This window comes from Narcine bancroftii, chromosome 3 (assembly GCF_036971445.1).
Source record: "Narcine bancroftii isolate sNarBan1 chromosome 3, sNarBan1.hap1, whole genome shotgun sequence".
NCBI classification, from domain to species: domain Eukaryota; kingdom Metazoa; phylum Chordata; class Chondrichthyes; order Torpediniformes; family Narcinidae; genus Narcine; species Narcine bancroftii.
Genome location: NC_091471.1, coordinates 2,590,784 through 2,615,027, shown reverse-complemented (window position 1 = coordinate 2,615,027; position 24,244 = coordinate 2,590,784). Strand labels below are relative to the sequence as shown.

The following is a 24,244-nucleotide window of genomic DNA, read 5'->3' as shown; positions in this document are numbered from 1 at the left end:
GCAAGAAAGCAGTGAGAAGGTTTTTAGGAATGGCAGGATATTACAGGATATTATTGGAAATTTTGCTGAGGTTGGTCTTCCTATAACCAACCTTTTGAAGAAAGGGGAGAAATTTGTGTGGATTAAAGAGTGTCAGACAGCTTTGGAAAATTTAAGGGAGATGCTATACCATTGCCCTGTGTTAAAATCTCCTGATTTGGACAGACCATTTTCTGAGGCAGTGGACGCCAGTGAGGGAGAAGCAGGTGCAGTTTTATTGCAAAAACATAATGAAATTGACCATCCAGTTGCCAACTTTTCAAAATGTTCATTAAAAGAACTATTCCACTACAGAAAAAGAACTGTTCGCTATCATATTTGCTTTGCAGAATTTTGACGTGTATCTCGGTACCTCTCATGAATCAATTGTTATATTCACTGACCTCAATCCTCTGGAGTTTTTGAATAAAATGAAGAATAAAAACAGAAGATTGTTAAACTGGAGTTTAATATTACAAGAATATGATCTGCAAATTAACCATATCAGAGGTGTAAATAACGTGATTGCCGATTGTTTGTAAAGGTGTTAAAATTGATCATTTATAGAAATACTCTCAAAATTGAATTACTGGACTATAACATGTTATATGTTGTGAACTGTTATCTCTTTATTGATTTTGAGACAGTTTAGTTATAACTAAAGGGGAAAGGTGTGACTGAAATTTAGAAGTGGTTTGGGAAGAATTGTTAGAGCAGCTTGAACACATACATTTTAAAACATAAAATATTTGCAGGACTTTTGCAGGAGGCAAGAAAGTCTTGACAGCAGCTTGCCTGGGAGAGCATGTGATCTTTACAGGCAGGAACAGAGAGGAGAGAGGGAAGGTGTGAAACAGAGAGGAGAGAGAGGGAGGGAGTGAAACAGGAGGAGACAGAAATCAGCTGGCCTGGGCGAGCATTGAATCTTTACAGGCAGGGCAGAGAGGAGAGAGAGGGAGGGTGTGAAACAGAGAGGAGAGAGAAAGGGAGAGAGTGAAACAGGAGACAGAAATCAGCTGGCATGGGAGAGCATGTGATCTTTACAGGCAGGGACAGAGAGGAGAGAGAGGGAGGGAGTGAAACAGAGAGGAGAGGGGGGGAGTGAAACAGAGAGGAGAGAGAGGGAGGGAGTGAAACAGAGAGGAGAGAGAGGGAGGAATTGAAACAGAGAGGAGACAGAAATCAGTGGCCTGGCAGAACATGTGATCTTTACAGGCAGGGAAAGAGAGGAGAGAGAGGGAGGGAGTGAAACAGAGGAGGGAGAGGGAGGGAGTGAAACAGGAGGAGACAGAAATCAGCTGGCATGGGAGAGCATGTGATCTTTACAGGCAGAGACAGAGAGGAGAGAGAGGGAGGGAGTGAAACAGAGAGGAGAGAGAGGGGGGAGTAAAACAGAGAGGAGAGGGAGGAAGTGAAACAGAGAGGAGACAGAAATCAGCTGGCCTGGGAGAGCACGTGATCTTTCCAGGCAGGGACAGAGAGGAGAGAGAGGGAGGGAGTGAAACAGAGAGGAGACAGAAATCAGCTGGCCTGGGAGAGCATGTGATCTTTACAGGCAGGGACAGAGAGGAGAGAGAGTGAGGGAGTGAAACAGAGAGGAGGACAGAAATCAGCTGGCCTGGGATAACATGTGATCTTTACAGGCAGGGACAAGAGGAGAGAGAGGGAGGGAATGAAACAGAGAGGAGAGAGAGGGAGGGAGTGAAACAGAGAGGAGACAGAAATCAGTGTCCTGGCAGAACATGTGATCTTTACAGGCAGGGAGAGAGAGGGAGGGTGTGAAACAGAGAGGAGAGAGAGGGAGGGAGTGAAACAGAGAGGAGACAGAAATCAGTGTCCTGGCAGAACATGTGATCTTTACAGGCAGGGAGAGAGAGGGAGGGTGTGAAACAGAGAGGAGAGAGAGGGAGTTAATGAAACAGAGAGGAGACAGAAATCAGCTGGCCTGGGATAACATGTGATCTTTACAGGCAGGGACAAGAGGAGAGAGAGGGAGGGAATGAAACAGAGAGGAGAGAGAGGGAGAGAGTGAAACAGAGAGGAGACAGAAATCAGTGTCCTGGCAGAACATGTGATCTTTACAGGCAGGGAGAGAGAGGGAGGGTGTGAAACAGAGGGGAGAGAGAGGGAGGGAGTGAAACAGAGAGGAGACAGAAATCAGTGTCCTGGCAGAACATGTGATCTTTACAGGCAGGGAGAGAGAGGGAGGGTGTGAAACAGAGAGGAGAGAGAGGGAGTTAATGAAACAGAGAGGAGACAGAAATCAGCTCGCCTGGGAGAGCATGAGATCTTTACAGGCAGGGCAGAAAGGAGAGAGAGAGGGAGGGTGTGAAACAGAGGAGAGAGAGAGAGGATGTGAAACAGAGATGAGAGAGAGGGAGGGAGTGAAACAGAGAGGAGACAGAAATCAGTGGCCTGGCAGAACATATGATCTTTACAGGCAGGGCAGAGAGGAGAGAGAGAGGGAGGGTGTGAAACAGAGGAGAGAGAGGGAGGGTGTGAAACAGAGAGGAGAGAGAGGGAGGGAATGAAACAGAGAGGAGACAGAAATCAGCTAGCCTGGGAGAGCACGAGATCTTTTCAGGCAGGGCAGAAAGGGAGGGTGTGAAACAGAGAGGAGAGAGAGGGAGGGAGTGAAACAGAGAGGAGACAGAAATCAGTGGCCTGGCAGAACATGTGATCTTTTCAGGCAGGGAGAGAGAGGGAGGGTGTGAAACAGAGAGGAGAGAGTAATCAGCTGGCCTGGGAGAGCATGTGATCTTTACAGGCAGGGCAGAGAGGAGAGAGAGGGAGGGAATGAAACAGAGCGGAGACAGAAATCAACTGGCCTGGGAGAGCTTGTGATCTTTACAGGCAGGTTCAGAGAGGAGAGAGAGGGAAGGTGTGAAACGAGAGAGGGAGTGAGTGAAAAAGAGAGGAGACAGAAATCAGCTGGCCTGGGAGAGCACGTGATCTTTCTAGGCAGAGGAGAGAGAGGGAGGGAGTGAAACAGAGAGGATACAGAAATCAACTGGCCTGGGAGAGCACGTGATCTTTACAGGCAGGGACAGAGAGGAGAGAGAGGGTGGGAGTGAAACAGAGTGGAGACAGAAATCAGATGGCCTGGGAGAGCACGAGATCTTTACAGGTAGGGACAGGACAGCTTTGCTCTCAGAGAAGGACGATGTGAAACAGAGAGGAGACAGAAATCAGTTCCAGAAGGACAAAGCTGGCAAACATTTGGACGACTATCTGGTCAAAGGAGAAGACTGACGGTCTGAAAGGTGCCTGCAACCATTGAGATTGGACTGTGATCCAAAGAACTTTTCTAATTTTAAATTTACATTACACACACCTGCGCTTAGTGTTAGAAGGGGGATTGAGTAGTTAAGTAGGTTAAATAATGTTAAATTCTGTTTTCTTGTTCAAATATAATTAAAAACTACTTTTGTTTAAGTGACCCTGTGTTGTGGTGCAGATCCATTGCTGTTGGTTTTTGGAGTCCTCTCGACTCTGTAACAGTATCAAGTGATGATGCTACTTCAATATGAATTGCTCTCGTAGTTAAACAAGTAAAAATAGCTCCCATATCGTTTTTAACACTTTTTCCTCTTATACTTGCAAAGGACGAAAATAATCAACTCCCACGTATGTAAATGGGGGTTCATCAGATGAAACTGTCTTGTGGCAAATCTGCCATTTGTTGTCCAGGTTTAGCATTTGCATTTTGATATAATTCTTTTGATCAATGTTGAAGTTTCCAGTATTTCTGGCTTAATTCTGATAATATGTGATTACAACCACCATGACCTGCTTTTTCATGTATGTGTCAATTCAGAAATATGAAATTCCTTAGCTAATATAATTGGACGTTTCACTTCTTCTGGCATTATTGCTTTTTGCAATCTTCCTCCTACTCTCAATACATAATTTACAAGAATAGGATTTAGCTTGTAAGCACCACTTGCCTTTGTAACATTTAAATTCTTCTTCCATTTTGATATCTCATTATCCAACGCCTTTTCTAACAAAAATGAATTATCTCAAATTCAGCATTCACTAACTCATCAACTGTCAGGTAACAGTTCTTTAGAGACTTCAGATTCTTTTTCTTGACATGATGTAAAAATATAGATTTTCAATCTAAGAATCCATGCTACTGCCTTTTTCAAATGAAACCATGAAGAATAATAGCAAGTTAATCTAATAATTGGATCCTTTTCAGTAAGTATTTGAATAGTATTCACATTAGTGTTTTGGATTTCTGGATCCTCCATTGAAACTTTTTTTCAACTCTTCTAGATCAAGAGGCCAATTTTCTTGAGATTGCAAAGGAAATTGAGGACTGAACACCCAAGTGTTGGCTCTTTTCAGAAACAATTGAACTTTTGAGCCTCATGAAGCCATGTCAGATGGATTATCCACTGCTTTAACATATATCCATTCATTAACGTGAAACTTTCTCAATCTCATTAATTCTGTTAGTCACAAAGGTATGAAAACTCATGGTTTTGTTATTAAGCATCAGTCCAAAACCTAGAATCTGCTAACTCCATCTGTAATTCTCTTTTTAACACAGTGTCCATATTGCTCGCCATAGTCGTGGCAGTCAATTCCATACGATGTATGGTGACTGGCTTTCACGGAGCCACTCTGGCTTTTCCTATTACAAATCCACAATGTCCTCGTTCTTGATTATTTAATAACTGACAGGACCAAAACCACCTTCGCTTGTGTCAGCAAAGTGCTGTAACTGAGCAAATGTGGCATTTCTGAAGTTTGTTGTTTTAAAACATCTGTCGACTTCAAAACTTTCTAACATTTTAAGACTTTCAATCCAATTTATCCAATCTTGTGCGATAGAATCTGGTAGCTTCATCCTATCCAAATTTTCTTCTGCAGAATTTTCTTGGCTATTAACACCATTGGTGTCACTATTCCCAAAGGATCGTATATTGAGCTTACGATCGAAAGAATACCTCTTCTTGTTAAAGGCCGTTCTTTCAAAACAAATTTGAATTTGAAAACATCAGATTGAACCCTAGAATTTCTTCAGCAGGTAGAACATCACAATCCAAATCAAGATGTTTTATCTCCTTTGCTCTTTCTGCCTCAGGAATAACGGCCAACACATCTCGACTGTTGCTAATCTATTTCATAAGGAACAAACCTCCTTTATTCCAGATGTCCTTTCACCTGTGATAAAGATTTATTGCTTCTTTTTCTTTTTTTTAAACTTTATTTATTCGTTCAAAAAACAAATAGTACATAACATATACAACAATTAACCATAAACATGAACGTTATTTTTTTATATATATATAGAAAAGAAAAGAAAAGAACCCCCCCCTTCAGCCAACTCTCCTAAGGAGAGCCATAAAGAAATAAAAAATATTAAAGAAAAATTAAACATACATATTGTTCTAATCAACATAAATTGAAATGTAAATATTCTGAGTATAACAACCATTATTAATAAAAAAACTAATTATCATGCAAAACACGTAATTTTTTCCATTATTAAACAATATTTCATCTCATGCCATCTATTAATATCAACCATATTTGTATCTTTCCATGTACAAGCAATACATTTTTTTGTTACAGATAAAGCTAAATATACAAAAGCAAGTTGAAATTTATCTAATCCCAAACCTTTCAGAGGTTGCAAACTACCCAATAAAAATACTGTCGGATCTAAAGGTATTCAAAAACAATTGAATTTTCTTCCAAAAAGATTGTATATGTATACATGACCAAACAGCATGAAAAAAAGTTCCAACAGAATTACCACATCTAAAACACAAGTCTGATTCATGAAAACTATACTTTTTAAATTTTTCAGATGTTAAGTATGATTGATGTAAAAAATTGTAGTTAATCATTGCATAACGTGCATTTATCAATCTAGTTACACTATCATAACAGACATCTAACCAATCATCCTCGGAAAATATAAAACCAATATCCGCTTCCCATTTACTTTTAGATCTATCTCAACCCTTTTTATCCATACCATCCTGTAATATTTGATACATAGATGAAATATAACCCTTCTCTGGTACCTTCATAAGAAAAGTCTCAAATTTAGTCATTTCAGGTAAAATCATATCTCTACCAAACATACGTTTTACCAAAGATCGAATTTGATAATAAAGAAATAAAGAGTTCTTATCAATACCAAAACTGTCCCTCATCTGATTAAAAGATAAAAATTTACCGTCTTTAAAACAATCTCCCAAATTTTCCACACCTTTAAATCTCCAATGTAATAAACATCGATCGTGTATTGAAAAAGAAATAAGTTGATTATTATACAATGGAGTCAAAGCCGATAATTTCACCACTAGAGCCTATCATTTTATTTTTGTTTATCCATAACTTCATTAAATGTTTTAGTATAGGCACGTTATGTTGCTGTAACAAATTTACATTCCATCTAAACAAAAATTGATGTATTTCAAATTCAGAAATATTTGCCATCTCAATTTTGGCCCAACTAGGAGGCCGTTCCAAATCCATCAATGAACTAATAAATTTAAGTTGGGCTGCTTCATAGTAATTTTGAAAATGTGGTAAACGTAATCCCCCTAACTCATATTTCCAAGTTAATTTATTCAAAGCTACTCTCGAAAATTTACCTCTCCATAAAAACTCCCTAACCATTTTATTCAAATCTCGAAAAAAAATATTATCAAGTAAATACGGAATAGATTGAAACAAATATTGCATACACGGAAAAATATTGTATTTATCCTACCCAAAAAATTAATAGGTAAATCTTTCCATTTAATCAAATCAGTTTTAATTTTTTTTATTAATGGAACATAATTTAATTTATATAAAGATTGATAATTAACAGGAGTCACGTGATGGAGTAGTGGCCGGTCAGGAAATTCCAGCCCTCTCTGGAAAAGTTGAAAAAAAACACACAAAACACAAAGGTACAAGAATAAAAATTAAAACAAAGTAAAAGTAAAGGTGAGAAGAAAATGGCAGCGAAGAGAGAAAAGTCGAAAGCAATGGGAAGAAGAAGGTGAAGGCCTTACCTGTCCGAGGAGGCCCGCCGCGGAGAGAGAAGCCTGCTCCCTAAGGTCGGTGGAAGTCCCGAGCTCGGGACTACAAAAATGGCTCGCGGAGCCGAGTAAAAGTGCACAAGCGCGCATGAAAAAAATCACACTGACGGGAGGGGGAACAGCTGAGGAGTCGATCTCCACAGCTGAGAATGACAGCTGCAACACAACAACAGGAAGAGAACATAGAAAACAACGAGAACAAGAAAGAAGAGAGTAAAAAGAAAACAAGGAAACAACAGATGACCAACCCCGAGGAAGAAGAAGAAGAACATAGAGAAATGGAAGAAGAAGGGAAAGGCAGGACAATGGATATTTTTTTTTAAAGAATATATGGAATCAGTAAAAGAATGGCAATTACAAGAATTTAATGAAATAAAAAGAAGAATTAAGAGTGCAGAAGAAAAAAATGAATAAAATAGAGATGGTCATATCAGAGATAGGAAAAAGAGTGGATAATGTGGAAGAACGAGAAATAATCATGGAAATGGAAGTAGAGGACTTAAAAGAGAAATTAGAAGAATCTAATAAAAAAGTTAAAGAGGCACATGAGCAGTTAGCTCAGAATATCTTCTTTGGCTTGGCTTCGCGGACGAAGATTTATGGAGGGGGTAAAATAGATATAATGGAAAACTATAATAGAAGAAATAATATAAAGATAGTGGTCCTTAAGGAAGATGAAGAAGGCAAGAATATGAGAGAATTTATAAAAGATTGGATCCCCAGGTTCCTAGGAAGACCAGAATTACAGGAAGAAATGGAAATAGAGAGGGCACATAGAACACTAGCCCCGAAACCACAACCACAGCAAAAACCAAGATCCATTTTAGTAAAATTCTTAAGATATACAACAAGAGAAAATATATTGGAGAAAGCAATGAAGAAAATAAGTGAAGACAAAAAGCCACTGGAATACAAAGATCAAAAAATTTTTTTCTATCCAGACATAAGTTTTGAACTCCTGAAGAAGAGGAAGGAGTTCAATACAGCAAAAACGATCCTGTGGAAAAAAGGATATAAATTTATGTTAAAGTTCCCAGCGGTACTTAAAATAGTTATTCCAGGGCAACAAAACAGACTATTCTCGGATCCGGAGGAAGCACGAAATTTGCAGAACAACTACAAAACAAGCAGAGAGATGAAGACATGTAATGAGAGTAAAAATGATTACGAACTATATGTATGTGTGTATATGGGTATATATGAGTGTATCCGTATTTAGAGGAAAATATATAGAGTATAGATAAGAATTAATAAGGGAATGAAAGGGAACAGGAAATAAGGAGGGAATTAAAAGAGTGACCTTTGTTATATATGAAAATTGAAATCTTTTCCCGGGGGGGGGGCTGGGTGGGGAGGAGTTACGGTCACTGCAAAATCAGTTGACGCTTGCGAGTGAATTCTCAAATCCAAATGGAGAGGGGAGATGTGGATTCCCGACAAGGGATAAAGGGCAACTCAGGAGGGGGAGGGGAGAATGGGGGTTAAAGAAATTTTAGATAGGAGAATAAGGGAAATGTTTGATGCTTTAGAAATGTTGTCTTATAAAGTGTTCAAAACAAGAAAGCAGAAATGGATAAGAAGGAAAGGTGATGATGAGGGAAGATAAACAAAGTATGAAATGGCTACGTTGAACTATATGACTTTAAATATTAATGGAATACATAACCAAATCAAAAGGAAGAAACTGCTAAATTTACTGAAAAAAGAAAAAATTGATATAGCATTTGTGCAAGAAACACAACTGAATTGGAGCACAAGAAATTAAATAGAGATTGGGTAGGACATGTAACAGCAGTGTCGTATAATTCAAAAGCTAGAGGAGTAGCTATATTAATCAGTAAAAATGTACCAATTAAAGTAGAAGAGGAAATAATAGATCCAGCAGGGAGATATGTAATGATAAAATGTCAGATATATTCAGAGTTTTGGAATTTACTCAATGTATATTCACCTAACGAAGAAGATCAAAAGTTTATGCAAGATATTTTTTTGAAGATAGCAGACATGCAAGGGATCATATTAATAGGAGGGGATTTCAACCTTAATTTGGATTCAAATATGGACAAAACTGGGAAAAAAATTAACAGAAAGAACAAAGTAACCAAATTTATAATTAAATCGATGCAAGAAATGCAACTTTTGGATATATGGAGGAAACAACACCCAAAGGAAAAGGAATATTCATATTATTCGGGTAGACATAAAACATACTCAAGAATAGACCTCTTCCTGTTATCAGCTCGTATGCAAGACAGAGTAAGAAAAACAGAATATAAAGCTAGAATATTATCAGACCATTCACCCTTGATATTGACAATAGAGTTAGAGGACATCCCTCCAAGAATGTATAGATGGAGATTAAACTCCATGCTACTTAAAAGGCAGGATTTTAGAGAATTCATTGAAAGACAAATTAAAATGTACTTTGAAATAAATACGGAATCAGTGAAAGATAAGTTTATACTATGGGACGCAATGAAAGCGTTCATCAGAGGGCAAATAATAAGTTATGTAGCCAAGATGAAGATGGACTACAATCAGGAAACAGAGCAGTTGGAAAGGGAAATAGTAAATATAGAAAAAGAATTAGCAATGAAGGAAGACACAACTAAAAGAAGAGAATTGGCAGATAAAAAAATAAAATATGAAACATTACAAACATATAAGGTGGAGAAGAATATAATGAAGACAAAACAGAAATATTATGAATTAGGGGAAAAAACGCACAAAATTCTAGCATGGCAGCTTAAGACAGAACAAGTTAAGAGAATGGTATTGGCATCAAGGAAAAAAGACAAACAAATCACATATAATCCAACGGAGATTAATGAAAACTTCAGAGAATTCTATGAACAATTATACCAAAATGAAAACGAAGGGAAATAAGACAAAATAGATGAATTTTTAACTAAAATTGAACTACCAAAATTACAAATAGAGGAACAAAATAAATTATCAGAACCATTTGAAATAGTAGAAATACAAGAGATAATAAAAAAATTACCAAATAATAAAACACCAGGAGAGGATGGATTCCCAATAGAATTCTATAAAACATTTAAAGACTTATTAATTCCTCCCCTCCTGGAAGTAATCAACCAGATTGACAAAACACAAAGCTTACCAGATTCATGCAAAACAGCAATAATTACAGTAATACCAAAGACAGGGAAAGATCCACTCGCACCAGCGTCACATAGACCAATATCATTACTTAACACAGATTATAAGATAATAGCTAAACTATTAGCAAACAGATTAGCAGATTATGTACCTAAAATGATAAATTTAGACCAAACTGGATTTATTAAAAAAAGACAGACAACAGACAATATTTGTAAATTTATTAACTTAATTCATGCAGTAGAAGGGAGTAAAGCGCCAACAGTAGCAGTTGCTTTAGACGCAGAGAAGGCCTTTGACAGAGTAGAATGGAATTATTTATTCAAAGTATTGCAAAAATTCAGTTTACCAGAGAAGTATATTAATTGGATTAAAGCATTATATAAGGGTCCATTGGCGAAAGTGACAGTAAATGGATACATATCAAAGCAATTTAATTTAAGCAGATCAACAAGGCAGGGATGCCTACTATCCCCCTTATTGTTCACGTAAGCTATAGCACCACTAGCAGAATTGATAAGAACAGAAAATAAAATAAAAGGGATAAAAATAAAAGACAAGGAATATAAAATCAGTTTATTTGCAGATGACGTTATAGTATTCTTAACAGAACCAGAATTATCAATAAAAGAATTGCATAAGAAATTGAAGGAATATGGAGAAGTGTCGGGTTACAAGATTAACGAAAATAAAAGTGAAGTAATGCCATTGAATAATGCGGATTTCTCAAAATTTAAGAAGGAATCACCATTCAGATGGCTAATGCAAGCAATAAGATAGCTAGGTATACAAATAAATAAAAACCTCGACCATCTATATAAACTCAATTATTATCCACTAATGAAAAAATTACAGGACGATTTAGAGCATTGGAAAGATTTACCACTAACACTAATAGGAAGGATAAACTGTATTAAAATGAACATTTTCCCAAGGATACAATACCTATTTCAGGCATTGCCAATACACTTGACAGAGAAATTCTTCAAGGAGTTAAAGAAAATAATAAGGAAATTTTTATGGAAAGGGGGGAAACTGAGGATAGCACTAGATAAATTAACAGAATGGTATAAACAAGGAGGCTTACAACTGCCAAACTTTAAAAATTATTATAGAGCTGCACAATTAAGATACCTATTAGATTTTTATCAAACAAGGGAAAAGCCAGATTGGACTAGATTAGAACTAGATAAAATAGGGGAGAAGATACCTGAACAAATATTATATAAATGGGATGAAAAATTGGTACAAAATTTGGAAGAAGATTCATGTAGAAAGGAATAAAACAAATTACCAATTACCAAAACTAATACTGAGGCAAAATCAGTTAATCCCTTTTACAATAGATAACCTTTCCTTTAGAGAATGGGAGAAAAAAGGGATCAAAAGAATAGAAAATTGTTTTTCAGGAAATAAATTACTATCCTTTGAACAAATTAAGGATAAATATATAACTCAAGATACAGTGTTGGCATACTACCAATTGAGATCCTACTTGAAGGACAAATTGGGAAGCAGTCTGAGGTGACCAGAGGGAAGTAACTTTGAATATGTGATTACAGACACAATGATAATCAAAAAATTTATAACAAACATGTATATTAAACTGCAAGAAAAGGAGAATGAGGAAACAAATGGTAAAACTAAACAAAAATGGGAACAAGATTTAAACATAAAGATAAGATAAAGATAAGTTATGCTCTGGAACTATGAAAAATACAATAAACACGAGGTTACGTATGATACAATATAACTGGATACACAGGCTATACATTACACCTCAAAAGTTAAATAAATGGGACCCAACAGTATCTGACAGATGTTTTCATTGTAAAAAAGAAGTGGGAACAACAATTCATGCAATCTGGACATGTGAGAAAGTGGAAAAATTTTGGGAAGATCTAAACCAGATATTAAATAAAATTACAGAAAACAATAAACCAAAAAACTCAGAGATCTTCCTCCTAAGTAACATAAAAAACAAAGAATTTGGACTTGATTTGGATGGTGCACAAAAAAGATTTGTTATGATAGCGCTAGCTGTAGCAAAAAAATGTATTATGTCAACTTGGAAATTAGAAGATAACTTGAGAATACAACAATGGTATATAGAAATGAATAAATGTATTCCATTAGAAAAAATAACATAATTTAAGAAATAATATTGAAATATTTGAACAAATATGGGAGCCATACATGAAACACAATAGAGAAAACCTACCAGAGACATCTACCACCTAAAATAACGAAAGGAGAAGAAAATGAAAAGAATTGACTCAGTGGAATTTCTTGTTTATTTTTATTGAATGACAACATTGTTTGACTGGTTTAATGTGTCTTAGATTCTGTACTTTAAATGAATGGGTGGGGAGGTAGGGAGGATGGGATGGGAGGAGGGAGGGGGGGAGAAAACGACACTAAATATTTGAAAAGGAAAATGTATGTATCTTGATCAATGTGGTTTATGATGTGAAAAATTAAAAAAAAAGATTGATAATTAACATTCAAAATTATACCCAAATATTTAATTCGATCAGTCCATTTCAAATTAATAATATTCTTATAAACTGAATAATCTCCTTCACTTACTGGTAATATTTCACTTTTTTCCCAATTAACTTTATATCCAGAAAGACATCAATATTGTATTAAACACTCCTTCAAGTGCAAAAATGACTGAGCTGGGTTTATTAAATACACCAATACATCATCAGCAAATAAATTAATTTTATACTCCTCATCTAAAACTTTCATACCTTGTATCTGTGTATTTTGTCATATCAGCTGTGCTAAAGGTTCTATCACTAACGCAAACAAAGCTGGTGATAAAGGACAACCTTGACGAGTTGATCGAATCAATTTAAAAGATTCTGAAATCAAGCCATTCGTCAATACTCTAGCTACCGATTTACTATATAAAGCCTTAATCCAACCAATAAAGGACCAAACTTAAATTTCTCCAGAACTTTAAACAAAAAATTCCACTCAACTCTATCAAATGCTTTTTCTGCATCTAAAGATATCACCATCGGGTGATCTAAAGATTGTCAAAATCTATTAATCAAACTAATATTATCTGAAGCATATCTATTCTTTATAAAGCCTGTTTGATCCATATGAACCAATTTAGGTAAAAATTTAGCCAATCTATTCACAAATATTTTAGCTATTATTTTATAATCTACATTTAACAATGAAATTGGTCTATATGAAGATACTTTCAAAGGATCTCTATCTTTTTTAGGAATTACTGTAATTAAAGCACTAGAACAAGACTCAGGAAATTCATAATGTTCTCCAACTTGTCTTAATACATCCCCAAACACTGTAGATAATTCATCATAAAAAATTTTATAAAATTCCACCGAAAATCCATCATCACCAGGTGATTTACCGTTCGGCATTTCCAGCATAGCCATTTTAATTTCCGAATCAGTAAATGGTTCTTCCAACTCCTGCATCCTCTAATATCGGTAAATTCAACTGTGGTAAAAAAAAAGATCAAACGATCCAGTTTCTTGTTTTTCTTCAGATGTATATAACTTTTTATAAAAAAAATGAACAAAATTCACCATTAATCTCACGAGGTTTATAAGTAATAAGAGAATTGTCAGTAGCCAGGAAGTTTATCGGGATTACATGGACATCTGATGCCCAGCTAAATATTGCATGATGAAATATAGAAATACAAAGTTGCATTCCCCTGGAGAATATCAACAATTTGGGGAGGAGTCACGTGATGGAGTAGTGGCCAGACGGTGAACTCCAGCCCTCTCCAGAAAAGTCGGGAAAAACAAGAGAAAATACAAAGGCACAGAAATACAAGTTAAAGAAAAGTAAGTATAAAGGTGGAAAGAAGATGGAGACAAAAGGAGAAAAATCAAAATCAACGGAAAGAAGAGAGGAAGAGAAGACAACGGAGGAAAAAGGGGAAGGCCTTACCTGTCCGAAGAGGCCCGCTGTGGAGAGAGGAGCCCACTACCTCAGGTCGGTAGAAAAAGAACTACAACAATGGCTCACAGAGCCGAGTAAAAGTGCGCAACCGCGCATGAAAAAAAACCACACCGACGGGAGGGGGGACCAGCTGGGGAGTCGATCTCCACAGTCGGCAACGACAGCTGCAGAACACCTGCAGCAAGAAGAGACCACAGAAGACAATGGAAACAAGAAAGAAGAGGAGGAAAGTGCATCAAAGAAACAACAGATGGCCAACCCAGAGGAAGAAGAAGAGAAAGAATACAGTGAAATAGATAAAGGGAAAGGCAAGGTAAAGGATATACTTGCTCTTGTTAGAGGATACATGGAGTCAATTAAAGAATGGCAAACACAGGAATTCAATGATTTAAGAAGAAGAATAAACAACACAGAAAAGAAAATAAATAAAATGGATATGACCTTAACAGAAATGGGGAAAAAAATGGACAAGATGGAAGAACGGGCAATAGCAGCAGAAATGGAGGTCGAAGACTTAAAAAAGAAATTGGAGGAATCTAATAAAAAAACTAAAGAGACACAAGAATTACTAGCCCAAAAAATAGATATAATGGAAAATTATAACAGAAGAAATAACATAAAGATAGTGGGCCTTAAGGAAGATGAAGAAGGCAAGAATATGAGGGAGTTTATAAAAGAATGGATCCCTAAGGCCCTAGGATGTCCAGAACTACAGCAAGAAATGGAAATAGAAAGGGCACATAGAGCATTGGCCCCTAAACCACAACCACAACAAAAACCAAGATCTATTGTAGTAAAATTCCGAAGATATACTACAAGAGAATAGGTACTGGAGAAGACAATGGAAAAAGTAAGAGAAGGCAACAAACCACTGGAGTATAAAGGGCAAAAAATCTTCATTTATCCAGATATAAGCTTTGAACTCCTAAAGAAGAGAAAAGAGTTCAATACAGCAAAAGCGATTTTATGGAAGAAAGGATATAAATTTACACTGAAGCATCCTGCGGTATTGAAAATATTTATTCCAGGACAACAAAACAGACTGTTCTCGGATCCAGAAGAAGCACGAAAATTTGCAGAACAATTACAAAAATAGACTGAGGGATGAAGACGGGTAATGAGAGTTAAAATGATCACGATTGATATGTATGTGGGTAAAGATAAAAATAGACTGAGGGATGAAGACGGGTAATGAGGGTAAAAATGACCACGATTGATATGTATGCGGGTAAAGAGGTGTAAGAGTGAATAGAGACAATGTGCATACGTGAATGTATCTGTAATTAGAGGAAAATATAGATAGTATAGACAAGAATTAATAAGGGAAGGTAATGGAATAGAGAGAATAAGGAGGGAATTAAAAGAGTGACCTTTGTGACATATGAAAAGTGAAATCTTTTCTGGGGGTGGCTGGGTGGGGGAAAAGAGCGGTCACTGCAAAATCAGTTGACGCTTGCGAGTGGATTCGCAAATCCAAATGGAGAGGGGAGATGTGGTTGTCCGACAAGGGATAAAGGACAACTCAGGAGGGGAAGGGGAGATTGGGGATAAAGAAGATAGAAATAGGAGAATAAGGAAAATGTTGGAGGTTGTAGGAATGTTGTCTGGTAAAGAGTTGAAAATAAGAAAACGGAAATGGAAAAGGAGGAAAGGTAATGATGGAAAAACGGAAAGAGAAGATAAACAAAATATAAAATGGCTACGCTGAACTATATGACTTTAAATATTAATGGAATACATAACCAAATTAAAAGGAAGAAACTACTAAATTTACTGAAAAAGGAAAAAATAGATATAGCATTTGTCCAAGAAACACACTTAACTGAATTGGAGCACAAGAAATTAAAGAGAGATTGGGTAGGACATGTAACAGCAGCATCGTATAATTCAAAAGCAAGAGGAGTGGCTATATTAATTAGCAAAAATGTGCCATTTAAAATAGAAGAGGAAATAATAGATCCAGCAGGGAGATATGTTATGATAAAATGTCAGATATATTCGGAGCTTTGGAATCTACTTAATATATATTCACCTAACGAAGAAGATCAAAAGTTTATGCAAGATATCTTTTTGAAGGTAGCTAATACGCAAGGGAACATACTAATAGGAGGGGATTTCAATCTGAATTTGGATCCAAATATGGATAAAACGGGGAAAAAAATTAACAGGAAGAACAAAGTAACCAAATTTATAATTAAATCAATGCAAGAAATGAAACTTGTGGACATATGGAGGAAACAAAACCCAACAGAAAAGGAATACTCATACTACTCGACTAGACATAAAACATACTCAAGAATAGACCTATTTTTGTTATCAGCTAGTATGCAGGATAGAGTAAGAAAAACAGAATATAAAGCGAGAATGCTATCGGACCATTCGCCCTTAATACTGACAGTAAAGCTAGAGGACATCGCTCCAAGAAAGTATAGATGGAGATTAAACCCCATGCTACTTAAAAGACAGGATTTTAGAGAATTTATTGAAAAACAATTAAAAATGTACTTTGAAGTAAATACGGAATCAGTGGAAGATAAGTTCATACTATGGGACGCAATGAAAGCATTCATTAGAGGACAAATAATAAGTTATGCAACCAAGATGAAGAAGGACTATAATCAGGAAACAGAGCAGTTGGAAAGGGAAATAATAAACATAGAAAAAAAATTAGCAATAAAGGAAGATACAACCAAAAGAAGAGAATTGGCGGATAAAAAAATAAAATATGAAACATTACAAACATATAAGGTGGAGAAGAATATAATGAAGACAAAACAGAAATATTATGAACTAGGGGAAAAAACACACAAAATCTTAGCATGGCAGCTTAAGACAGAGCAAACTAAGAAAATGGTATTGGCAACAAGGAAAAAAGACAAACAAATTACATATAATCCAAAAGAAATTAAGGAAAACTTCAGAGAATTCTATGAACAATTATACCGAACTGAAAACGAAGGGAAAGAAGGGAAAATAGATGAATTTTTGACTAAAATTGAACTACCAAAACTACAAATAGAGGAACAAAATAAATTAACAGAACCATTTGGAACAGTAGAAATACAAAAGATAATAAAAAATTTACCAAATAATAAGACACCAGGAGAGGATGGACTCCCAATAGAATTCTACAAAACATTTAAAGATCTAATAATACCGCCCCTACTGGATGTAATCAACCAGATTGATGAGACACAAAACTTACCAGATTCATGTAAAACAGCAATAATTACAGTGATACTAAAACAAGGGAAAGATCCACTCTCACCAGCGTCATATAGACCAATATCATTACTTAACACAGATTATAAGATAATAGCTAAACTATTAGCAAACAGATTAGCAGAACAGGTACCGAAAATGGTAAATTTAGACCAAACTGGATTTATCAAAAAAAGATGCACAACAGATAATATTTGTAAATTTATTAACTTAATTCATGCAGTAGAAGGAAATAAAGCACCGGCAGTAGCAGTTGCTTTAGACGCAGAGAAGGCCTTCGACAGAGTAGAATGGAATTACTTGTTCAAAGTATTGCAAAAATTCAGTTTACCGGAGAAGTATATTAATTGGATTAAAGCATTATATAAGGGACCGTTAGCGAAAGTGACAGTAAATGGACATGTATCAAAGCAATTTAACTTAAGCAGGTCAACGCGGCAGGGATGCCCACTATCACCTTTATTGTTTGCGCTAGCTATAGAACCACTAGCAGAATCAATAAGAATAGATAATAATATAAAAGGAATAAAAATAAAAGACAGGGAATATAAAATCAGTCTATTTGCAGATGATATGATAGTGTACTTAACAGAACCAGAACTATCAATAAAAGAACTATATAAGAAATTGAAGGAATATGGAGAAGTGTCGGGATACGAGATAAACGTAAATAAAAGTGAAGCAATGCCTATGAATAACGCGGATTTCTCAAAATTTAAGGAGGAATCCCCATTCAGATGGCAAATGCAGGCAATAAGATACCTAGGTGTGCAAATAAACAAAAATCTAGGCCAATTATATAAACTCAATTACAATCCACTAATGAAAAAATTACAGGACAATTTAGAGCATTGGAAAGAGCTACCACTAACACTGATAGGAAGGATAAACTGTATTAAAATGAACATTTTTCCAAGGATACTATACTTATTTCAGGCATTGCCAATACAACTGACAGAAAAATTCTTCAAAGAGTTAAAGAAAATAATAAGGAGATTTTTATGGAGAGGGGGGAAACCGAGAATAGCACTAGATAAATTAACAGAATGGTATAAACAAGGAGGCTTACAATTGCCAAACTTCAAAAATTATTATAGAGCCGCACAATTAAGGTACCTATCAGATTTTTATCAAACAAGGGAAAAACCAGACTGGACGAGACTAGAATTAGATAAAATAGGGGAAAAGATACCTGAACACATATTATATAAATGGGACGAAAAATTGGTACAACATAGAACTTCTCCAGTATTACACCATCTCCTCAATATATGGAAGAAGATTCATGTAGAAAGAAATAAAACAAATTATCAAATACCAAAACTAATATTGACGCAAAATAAGCTACTCCCTTTTACAATAGACAACCTTTCCTTTAGAAAATGGGAAAAAAAAGGGATTAAAAGAATAGAAAATTGTTTTTCAGGAAGTAGATTCTTATCCTTTGAACAAATGAGAGATAAGTACAATATAACTGGAGATACAGCGCTGGCATATTACCAACTGAGATCCTACTTGAAAGATAAATTAGGAAGCAATTTGAGTTTACCAGAGGGAAGTAACCTTGAATATGTGATTACAGATACAATGTTAATCAAAAGATTTATAACAAATATGTATATCAAACTGCAAGAAAAGGTGAATGAGGAAACAAATGGTAAAACTAAACAAAAATGGGAACAAGATTTAAATATAAAGATAAAAAAGGAAACATGGGAGAAATTATGTTCTGGAACGATGAGAAATACAATAAATACGAGGCTGTGTATGATACAATATAATTGGTTACACAGACTATACATTACACTGCAAAAGTTAAATAAATGGGACCCAACAGTATCTGATAGATGTTTTCGATGTAAAAAAGAAAGGGGAACAACAATTCATGCAATCTGGACATGTGAGAGAGTAGAAAAATTTTGGGATGATCTCAATCAGATATTAAATAAAATAACAGAAAACAATATACCAAAGAATCCAGAGATCTTTCTCCTAAGTAACATAAAAAATAAAGAATTTGGAATTGACTTGGAAGATGCACAAAAAAGATTTGTTAAGATAGCCCTAGCCGTAGCAAAAAAAATGTATTATGTCAACCTGGAAATTGGAAGATAATTTGAAAATACAACAATGGTATATAGAAATGAATAAATGTATTCCATTAGAAAAAATAACATATAGTTTAAGAAATAATATTGAAATATTCGAACAAGTATGGGAGCCTTACATTAAATACAATAGCGAAAACCTACCGGGAACAAACATTACCTAAGTTGATGGAAGGAGAAGAAAAGAAAAGAATGGACTCAGTAGAATTTCTGGTGTATTTTTTATTTTTGTTGAATGACAACATTGTCTGACTGAATTAATGCAACCTCGATTGTATACCTAAAATGGATGAGAGGGGGGGTGGGGGGGTGGCTTGGGAGGAGTGGTGGGGGGGGAGAAAAAGTCACTGTAAATGTGTGAAAAAGAAAAAGTGTATATCATGGCTATTGTGATTTATGGTGTGAAAAATAAAAAATTTAAAAAAAAGAGAGAATATCAACAATTTACGGAAGAGATATGACACATTCATTGAAGTGTGGCAACCGTATCTGAGGCACATTGGGCCACAGATATAAGACACACTCTCTCTCCCTCCCCCCCCACCCCCCCCCCCCCAAAATAAGAGAAAAGGAACTATCTGTCTTAGCAGGTAAAGGATTAAGGACATTAAATAGGGAATGTGGCGCAGACAACGTGTGCTTTTGCCCCGACCTTTTTTTATTTAGTATCCGGGGTCCTCAAGCCTCGAGGAGGATCATCGTCTTCATCGGTATTTAGGTAGTTTTTATTTGTTTGTATTTCTGTATTTTTATATTTTGGAATTTGTATAATTTAAGGGATAGAGAGGGGAGGGTGAAAGGAGGGGGAAATAAGGACTCTATATTATTACATGGAAAGAGAATGTAATATGTTGTTTATTGAATTTGCTTGAGTCTTTGGAAAATCAGAATCAAAGTATTCAAACAAAAGAGTCCAGAATCCAGAGGCAGAGAGGATGTTGAGTTGCTTTGAGGACAGTTTATCCACCAGCCTCTGAGGCATGGTCTAGCCATGCTTTCTGATTTGCCTTGGCTTTGTAGCCAGTCACTATGCCTATATATTCAGTGATGTTGATGCAGCCATTGTAGGTGACTGCCTTGCTGAATCCACTCCAGTCTGTAGTTTTGAAGCAGACCTGGTGTGATGCTGTGGCTTCCACTGCCCAGGTCCTGATCTCCCTGTGAATTGGTTTGGTTGGTTTTCCCAGTGTTCTTTAAGGAGGGATGAGCAGGATGAATATCCAAAGTGGGGGTTGGGACAACCTTGCACACTCCTGGGACAAAGATCTTCTCTTCTGTTGCAAAGTTGACGCGTTCAAACCTTGGCAGGTCACTAGGAACAATCATCCAGTCATCTGGTTGAGTTACCTGGACTTCACAGATAGCCCTGTAAAGCTCTCCTAGTGCTTCCTCCTCAGGAGGAGGAATAGAAACTGCTGTGATTAGAGTGGCTGCAAATTCTTTGGGTAGGTAGAAGGCCCTGCAAGTCGCCAGGAAGAATTCTATCTTTGGTGAGCAGTGGGCCTTTACTACGGAGACATTTGTATACCAGTCCTCGGGTCTTACCAGAAGCAGCAGCATTTTTGTCAGCCCGAAAGGAGATAAAATCTTCCAGCTGGACGGCTGAATGTGGAGTAGAATCCTGGAGCTGCTTCTGTAATTGCCAGCATGCAGGAATCCTTCATTACCCTCAGGATCTGATGCAGCAGCAGGTAATCCAGTTTATTTCCCAGCGATCTTGTACATTTGCAATTGAAAGTCTCAGATGTGAGGCATGGATGTACTTGCTTTGAGTCTTACACTAATGGCGGAACGCATTCTGCACTTCTGCTTCCTTGCTCACCGTTTCCGAGGACCTCTTCCCCAAGTTTGCATAGTTAGTTTCAGCTTTGCGATAGAGCTCGCTGCCTTCTTTAAGTTGTATTTGCATAGTACCTTCTTGATCTGGTCTTCTACCCTAGGAAACCTGTAGGTTTTAGTGTCCTTTACATTTTGCAGTGCTATTTGATCATAGACATGGTGAACAGGAGAGATTGCACTCTTGGTTGGAAATGGAGTGGCCACTGTGTGCCTGAGGTGGTGGAGCAGGCTCAAAGGGCTTCATGGCCTTCTGTATCTATTTTCTATGTTTCTATAAACATTTTAGTCACTCCTTGTGCAAACTGATGTGGCGAGATGGTGTAGGAAGAAGACGTGCAATTCTACCTCTCCCCAGTTGAACTAAATACCTGAGTTTAAAAGTTGTGAAAGTTGTAAAAAATAGTTTTTAAAGGTGTCTGAATGGCAGAGAATGAAAATGACTGCAAATGTGAAGAAACCCAAGGCACAGTTACAGAACAAACTACCTTACAAAAGTGTTGAAGAACTGAGGTCTTCTCACCAGGTTGAAGCCACGGAGTCGTCAAAAGGTATCCCCAAGCCTCAGTGGACTCCCCGCCAGCTAAGTATCACTCCAGCGCCTACCTTGCAGTTGCAAGATGGCGCCAGCATTGTTTTCAGCTCGGCTGACTGGTCCGTGCGCCCGCGAAGCCGTGCACACGGGTGAGTTGGCCAAGCAACGTCTGTTGTGCGAGCCTGCTGTAGCGCCCGGTGGCCTAGAGACGCGCAGTGTTGCGTTAGAAGACACGCCTGCGGGGTTGACAGTGCTTCAGGAGCTGTTAGAGAAAGTGTGGGCTACGGGGGAACCGGGACGGCAGCGGCTGACGAAGGATGCAGACCCGCAGCCGCACTGGACATGTTATTACAAGTGCAGGTGAAGAGGAAGGAAGTCCTGCTTTGTTGGAGCCAAGACAGGAGGAATTTAACCTGGGTGGCCAAAGAAGGTAGGCCCCAAGGGGGAGTAGGAGAGCCTGGATTGGATTCTGTGTTTACTATTTTGGAAGGGATTGCTCATTAGATGGATAATATATCACTGCAGATGTCTACACAATTAAATCAAGGATTTATGGAAATGAAAGTTAAAATGAATAATATTTGTGAAGAAATGTCATCTGTGAAGAATGATATGAATCTGGTTAAAATTGATGTCAATAGATGTTTGAAAGCAATGGATAATGTACAAGATTTTTTTTTTAAATTGAGGCTTTTCATGATTGTAAGGACCAAGTGGAACAAAATAGAGAAAAAATGGAAAAAGAGGAGGATTCTTTTGTGGGTTTGGAGATCCAGAAGATAGAATTGTTGAAGAAGATTGATTCTTTGGAAAATTAAGCTCGAAGGAATATGTAAATATAGTAGGTCTTCCAGAAGATATTAAAGGTTCAGATCCGGTGAAATTTTTCAGGAAGTGGATTTCTGATGTGTTGGGAAGTGAATTTTTTCTGGAAGGCTTGGAATTGGATCAGGCACATAGGGCATTGAGGAAGAAGCCTTTTCTGGGCCAACCACCACGAGCAGTTTTGATCTGGTGTTTGAGATACTAGGACAGAGAGATGATACTGCGGATCACCATTCAAAAAGCTCGACTCCTTGTGGAAACTCCTAAACTCAACACTTGCCCCCACCATACGTTAGTGTTTTCTTTAAGCTGGATATATCTGCGTGGTACCAGGGTTTCCAAATTAGGGACTGAATACAGGACACTGAACATAACAGAGTTTTACCACTTTGCAGTAGTCCAATTGGGAAAAGGGCCCCTATTCCAATAGTTTTGGAGCAAATGTGGCTTCAGTGGTAAACAGAGAATCATTGAACACTACAGCACAGAAGCAGGCCCCTTCGGCCCTTCTAGTCCGTGCTGAACCATTTTTCTGCCTAGTCCCACTGACCTGCACACAGTCCATATCCCTCCATGCCTCTCCCATCCATGGACCTGTCCAAATTCTTCTTAAATGTTAAAATTGAGCCCACATTCACTATTTCAGCTGGCAGTTCGTTCCATACTCCCATCACTCTCTGAGAGAAGACATTCCCTCTCACATTCCCCTAAACATTTCCCCTTTCACTCTTTACCCATGTCCTCTGGTTTGTATCTTACCTATGCACAGTGGAAAAAGCCGACGAACCCTGTCTATTCCCTTCATAAATTTTAAATACCTCCATCAAATCTCCCCTCATTCTTCTATGCTCCAGGGAATAAAGCCCTAACCTGTTTAACCTTTCCCTGTAACTCAGTTCCTGAAGTTTGAGGACACATCCTAGTCAATCTTCTCTGCACTCCTTTTATCCTATTGATATCTTTCCTGTAGTTTAGTGACCAAAACTGCACACAATCCTGCAAATCTGGCCTCCCCAATGTCTGATACAACTTTACCGTAACATCCCAGCTCCTGTACTCTGTATGACTGGAAACCTTTGCTGAAGATGGTATGGCTACATTCAATCCGGGCAGCTGAAAAGACCAGGTTCAATCTTAACGTTGGGTGCTCTCTTTGTGGAGTTTGCATATTTCCCCCACAACTGCCTGATTTTCCCCTGAGTGCTCCGTCCCCTCTTGTATCTCAAACATGAGCATGCTGATTGGTAAATTGTCTGCTACAAGTCTCAGTCTGTGGGTGAGGGTAAAATGGATGGTTACAGCTGTCTTGTGCTGTACTTCCCCTTGACTCAAAAGCTTATTTGCTGGTGCATTTTGAATGCCAAGATTCCCTCACATCCCATTTACCCTACAATAAGCTGCATAGAGATGGACTGATGTTGATTTGAATTTGCAGGAATGCGTTGCAGATCTGGTGACGGCCGATGACTCTGGACTCCTGTGTATTTGGAAATCGGGGGAAGATTTTAAACTAATCCACAAGATTTCATCTTTTCGGTGAGGGGTGATAGAAACATTTAATTCAGTGT

The 24,244-nt window shown here is 37.2% G+C and overlaps 1 protein-coding gene across 1 annotated transcript in view; it reads left to right on the top strand.

Moving 5' to 3' along the window:
• Positions 1 to 24,244, top strand: part of wdr54 (WD repeat domain 54) — a 134,547-nt gene that overhangs the window by 102,806 nt on the left and 7,497 nt on the right. Inside the window, exon 10 of the mRNA XM_069923384.1 lies at positions 24,112 to 24,212. Within this exon, the coding sequence (XP_069779485.1) occupies positions 24,112 to 24,212 (101 nt within the window). The remainder of the gene's footprint in view (positions 1 to 24,111; positions 24,213 to 24,244) is intronic.